The sequence below is a fragment of the Schistocerca americana genome, chromosome 5, assembly GCF_021461395.2.
Source record: "Schistocerca americana isolate TAMUIC-IGC-003095 chromosome 5, iqSchAmer2.1, whole genome shotgun sequence".
Taxonomy (NCBI): domain Eukaryota; kingdom Metazoa; phylum Arthropoda; class Insecta; order Orthoptera; family Acrididae; genus Schistocerca; species Schistocerca americana.
The window spans coordinates 645,973,260-645,979,442 of record NC_060123.1 but is presented as its reverse complement, the minus strand read 5'-3'; the positions used below and the strand labels follow the sequence as shown (position 1 = coordinate 645,979,442).

Below are 6,183 nucleotides of genomic sequence, written 5' to 3'. Positions count from 1 at the left end.
TAGTACACGTGAACTTAAAAACAGAAAATCTAAGAACCAGTGGAGGAACGGCAAACTTGTTGCAGTGATGTGGTCCTGCATTCTGCTGTAAGATGGCTAAGCAATGGAAAATTGCTATAAAATGTCTGAAATCTGAAATGTGAAACTGTTTTGCAACGCAGTTAAAATTATAGTGAACTTCATAACTGATAATGATGGGCTCTTACAGTTTTTTTTGTCTTATATTACACAAAAATTAAACCAAAACAGATATGGAATTACGAGATCCAAGTAATATAATTGAGCAAAGGACTGATAAAATACTTGCATCTGTAGGTAAAATGCAGTTTTGTGTAAATGAACTTTACGCAAAAAGTTTTTCTAATTTTCCAGCTGTTACTATGCTCTTGTCAGGCTTAACTATTGCCAAAAATATGTATCAAGGCGTGGAGTCATACTTGAGAGAACATTTGGAAGAGAGAAAAACCACAGTTGCGGATGCTAGAAATCTTGAAGGCTGCTTCAGTATCTTATAGAATCCTTGGCATGTTGAACAAGATGATCTGAAACTATTCTCCTAATTTAGGTTTCATAAAATCATTTGATAAATGAGATAACTGTATTTCAACATGCAACAAAGCTTAAAGATTAGTTTATGGAACATCACGAAAAATTAAATTTTGAAGACAAGCGCTTAGCAATTACAAAAATTTTTCTGGATTGTAGACAGATCATTTCCTTCGACCCACCTTTGTGATGCTCCTTTTCCAAAATTGTCATTAACGGTTATCCAGTCATTGAATACGCAATGAGGATTGCGTGCAATCCATACGATGGAAAAATAGATGAGTAGCCAAAAAGGCATAAATCACAAGTCACATAAATTAACATTTTAATTTTCACACTTGCGTTTGCTTTACAACTAGAATGTATAGTAGTGGAGGTCCCGTAGACCTTGTCCTTGTAGAAGAGCACGCGTATTACGAATCTGGATGAACCCGAACAGCTGACAAAATTTCAGACGGTGATCAAAGTTACTTCAAAGTATTTTTGTATAGGGGAGCCGTACTCTCTGGTTGTTACTTATAGAGATTTTTCAGTTCAATACAAATACAAAGCAGAAAGGTGAGGGGTGAGAAAACAAGAAGACAGTGATTATTTCTGTTTCAGAGAAGGTAGGTGCTGTGAGGTGTGAATATTAGAGAGCCATCTGTATAATAAAATGGTTACAAAATGCTGGCACGAACAATTTGCAGTAGAATCAAAAAATTGGTAGAGGTCGACTTTGCGAAAGATCCGTTTGGGTTTGGGAAACTGTGAAGGTAGGAGGAAAAGAATGCAAGTAGTGAGTTCTAGAGCTTGTACAGAGAATTGACTGGAGTTGCAAAGCTTGAAAGGCACAAAGGGAAAGTGGTAGTTTAGGACGGCTGTCACCTATCAGACGGAATTCAGTCTGGACATTGTGGCAGTAAAGAAAATTAAGGAGAAACTTGGATAGAGACATAAAGTTCAGGGAACGGAATCCGGCAAGCAGGGGGAAGTAGATTAGAAAGTAAGTCACTGGCTGTAGTAGATGCGTTTCGCTGCTTGAGTAGTAAAATAAATGATGATGGCCGAAGTAGGGAGATCATAAAATGCGAACTGGCAGCTGAAAAAATAATCATTTGTGAAAAACAGAAATTTGTTAAGGATAATAATAAATATTTTAGGCTTTTTTCTGAAGGTATTTGTCTGGAGTGTAGCATTGAACTGAAGCGAAACGTGGACGATTAAATGTTCAGTTAATAAGAGAATAGAACTGTTTGAAATGTGGTGCTAAAAAGATTGCCATACATTAGGTGGGTAGGTCGTATAATTGATGAAAGGGCACAATTCGACTAAAAGAAGGGATCGGTTGAACTAAGATACCCACAGATGGACGTCCGGTGCTGTACATATGGAGAGGTGAAGAAGTTTCTAGGCGCTGCAGTGTGGAACCGCGCGACCGCTACGGTCGCAGGTTCGAATCCTGCCTCGGGCATGGATGTGTGTGATGTCCTTAGGTTAGTTAGGTTTAAGTAGTTCTAAGTTCCAGGGGACTGATGACCTCAGAAGTTAAGTCCCATAGTGCTCAGAGCCATTTGAACCATTTTTTTGAAGAAGTTTCTGCAGAGGATAGACTAGCATTTGGCTCTGTACCAAACCAGTTTGCGACTGCAGACCTCAATAAGAAAACATGAAAAGAAATGATGTTACTCTCTAACGAACCATCGAAGGCCATGGGTCTGTTACACCAAAACACTCACAAATAATCATATAACAGATTCTGAAATTTCGTTGGTGGATTCCCGGTTCACCCTGTGTACCACAGTTTACTGTCCACAGGTGACAGAATCTACGCAATGAACTGTGACGGCGTCAGTCTACTGAGAGCTTTTTGAAGGAGCCCGCCACACCGTACATGTCGTCGGCATAGTGGTTGTCTGGAGGCCTCTTGCTCTCGTCCGAGGTGTAGCGGTCCTGCTCCACGAACCACTCTTTCTTCTCCTCCGCCCTCCTGATGAATTCATCTGAAATAAGAAAGTACACTTAATTGTTCAGTCTCTAGAAATTACTCCTACTATCCACAGCTACACGAATGCATCTCCATCGTCAGTGATTTTCGTTTGTGGAAATTAGGCTGTTGTCCACGGTATATTTCTCTTCCTAGCGTTTCGTCTTCCAGCGCTGAAAACGTCTGAGTTTATAAAGATTCGTATACCAGTACAAACTTAAACTAGTTCAGCAACATTCGGAATTTCTATAAGAAAAAAAGGAATAAATAAAATGAAAGCTTTCCTCCCGTTCGTGCAAACTATCACAGATGGCATCAGCACAGTTCAATCTAACTCTAATTTGAGCACTGCAAAGGATATACGGCCGTCGCTTGGCAGAGCAGGAATATACAGAGAGCGGAAAACAATTTTACCAAAAGTGTATGGTAGAAAGACCGCATCAAACGAATCTGGGTATAGGAACTAGGAGGGGTCGCAACCGCAAATTTTCGTCGCTACAACAGCGTTATTTAAATCTGATATATGCTTATCTTTAATCAAAATGAAATGGAATACCCAGAAAATGTACACGAAATGTTTGGATTCACCAATCCTCACGACCGGAACACGACAACTTCAATCATCAGATACATGTATACCTGTACTTACCTGCTGTCTACATCTACATCCACATCTACATGATTACTCTGCAATTCACATTCAAGTGCTTGGCAGAGGGTTCATCGAACCACAATCATACTATCTCCCTACCATTCCACTCCCGAACAGCGCGCGGGAAAAACGAACACCTAAACCTTTGTGTACGAGCTCTGAATTCTCTTATTTTATTTTGATGATCATTCCTACCTAAGTAGGTTTGGCTCAACAAAATATTTTCGCATTCGGAAGATAAAGTTGGTGATTGAAATTTCGTAAATAGATCTCGCCGCAACGAAAAACGTCTTTGCTTTAATGACTTCCATCCCAACTCGCGTATCATATCTGCTACACTCTCTCCCCTATTACGTGATAATAGAAAACCAGCTGCCCTTTTTTGCGCCCTTTCGATGTCCACCGTCAATCCCAACTGGTAAGCATCCCACACCGCGCAGCAACATTCTAACAGAGGACGAACGAGTGTAGTGTAAGCTGTCTCTTTAGTGGACTTGTTGCATCTTCTAAGTGTCCTGCCAATGAAACGCAACCTTTAGCTCGCCTTCCCCACAATATTATCTATGTGGTCTTTCCAACTGAAGTTGTTCGTAATTTTAACACCCAGGTACTTAGTTGAATTGACAGCCTTGAGAATTGTATTATTTATCGAGTAATCGAATTCCAACGGATATCATTTGGAACTCATATGGATCACCTCACACTTTTCGTTATTTAGCGTCAACTGCCACCTGCCACACCATACAGCAATCTTCCCTAAATCGCTTTGCAACTGATACTGGTCTTACACAACACTTCTTTACATATGAAAACAATCACATACCCGTGTTTGATGTCTCAATATGTCTTGAGAAGTTCAAAGTAAATGAAAAATGATTGCTCTTATACGCAGATATGCCATCTCTTAATTAACATACGTATGTCGCAGCAAATGTTCAAGCTGACCGCCATTTTCACTGCGCCCCTAGTTCCTATTCTCAGATTCCTTCGTTTAATGCTTTTGGTCAAAGTTTTTTCCATGCCCCATGAAACAGCCTTAGCACATGCGGTCAAATGTAGTTAAGAACGTCAAGAAAGAAACATTGACACCAGGTCTATGGAACACAAGAGCAAGTGTCTTCTGGGAAGTACGGGTAAATCGTCAGTAGCAGATCGTGTGCTCTGCAATTAAATATCCACAACATTCGTTTTTCCGATGCTATGGTTTAATTAAGATCCACTTATTAATATTCTGTAATGTACAGAGGCGCCACAGAATGTCAGAAGCACAGAAACCGTTGTAATAGAAAAGAAGAAAGACTGGATGTACACATGATATGAACCTTGGTGCTAAACAAATCAAACAGCGACAGTTCCTCTCCACTAATAGCTCCGTAGCATACGCCGGCGCGACTCTGCCAACTGATGCAGCGGTTTCATGACGTCACGAACCGATAGTTGCGTGGACACGTGTCAGCTACTTGAGCGTGTTTGAGCCTGTAGTGATGTATGAGTCTTTACAGGCTCTGATAATGCATCCAGCACTGAAAGACGACAATTTTGGCCAAGAATTTTGTCATTAACCATGACATCATGACCATAAAAACAGAATTCACCAAAGGCAGAAATACCGGTCATGAAAACTTGCCTCGTATGATATGTCGATAACGTGATGGAGGAAGTCTCAGATACTGAATTTTTACAAAGACCTTTCGAATAGTCCTTATACACAGCGAAGATGGAGTTATGTTACAGGAAAATATGTAATGTGGTCGCAATACGCAAGGTGACTGAGTCCCAAGCGTGGTGTGATTGGCTTTGTACATACGACTACTTTTCCATCGCTGTGAGTGATAGACGTGGCATGTGTAAAGCTGATTACCATCCTATGGATCTTCCAATACAGGCAGACATAAAAATTCACAAGTTATTAAGTAGTTTAAGCTTAGAAACCACCTGGAAGTCTATGGGAACATAAATAATATGGTACAAAAGTGAGGGGTCATATCGGCCCATTCTGACCAACTGGCGTTGGTTTCGTAGGGAAAGTCAGATCTTCATGTATCTTACATTCAACTTTGCGCAGTGTGTGTCACAACACTTTACAGCTGTTGTTAGTAGCGAGGTGACCGTTTCCTTATCCAGTGAATCTGCCCTCATGCTACTAAGGTTTAAAGATCAAGTTCTACCAGGAGTCACACATGTCGATTACAAACATTATGCACTATGTTGTATGGACTGAGACTGTTAAATTAAACAGAAAAATACATAAGAACAAAAATTGTTAACAGCGGAACTGAGCAACATTCACAAGTAGTTTAATAAGTTCCTGTTGCCATTAAATGAATGCTTAACCTGGAATAATCTTTATGGCTCAGTTTGATAATAACACGTATCCTAAGCAGTCTTCTGTTTGCTAACTTTCTATTATGTAAACTCTTTGGTTTTATACTGTGCTGTAAAAATGTAAATTCTTTGCTACACAACCACAGCATTATATATCTTTAAACCAACAGCTATACCAATGTTTTCATTTAATTATTATCTTTGATAGCTGCTACCTAATCTCTTGGCTACATCACATGCTACTGCATTAATTCGTCAGTGCTTGCCACTAATAACAGCTATGGGAGTATTGTGTACATAGTTCCGTGTAGTCAGCACGAGCACAACTTTCCCACTAGAGCGCACCCCGCTAAGCACAACAACGCAGGCGCAGCGCTCGTCCGTCTCCGCGCTACAAGATGGCGCAGCCATAGAGACGGACCAAATCCTGCTTCCGCCGATCCGCATATCAATGTGTAATGCAGCCAATAAGATTGCTGCTGACGTAGAACCTTCTCTCCTCGTGCAGTGCTACATGAACGCGTGTACAGACCCCCGATTAGTCAGTCTGCATTTGTCTGCATTAGTCTGTACCAGTCTACATTTGTCTGTACCAGTCTATAATCAAGTTTCAGTCTGCGCCTAATAAGATTATCATATTCCTGTACATAGTCATGAAAATAAATGTGTAGACACTTTTGTCAAGTATCAGAGA

At 40.4% G+C, this 6,183-nt stretch overlaps 1 protein-coding gene across 2 annotated transcripts in view; it reads right to left on the bottom strand.

Moving 5' to 3' along the window:
- Positions 1 to 723: 723 nt before the first annotated feature.
- The window catches only part of LOC124615272 (retinol-binding protein pinta-like), a 114,557-nt gene continuing 109,097 nt past the window's right edge, over positions 724 to 6,183 (bottom strand). For both annotated transcript variants that reach the window (XM_047143020.1, XM_047143021.1), the window contains one exon: positions 724 to 2,528. In XM_047143020.1, coding sequence (XP_046998976.1) covers positions 2,377 to 2,528 — 152 coding nt within the window. In that variant the 3' untranslated portion in view covers positions 724 to 2,376. The remainder of the gene's footprint in view (positions 2,529 to 6,183) is intronic.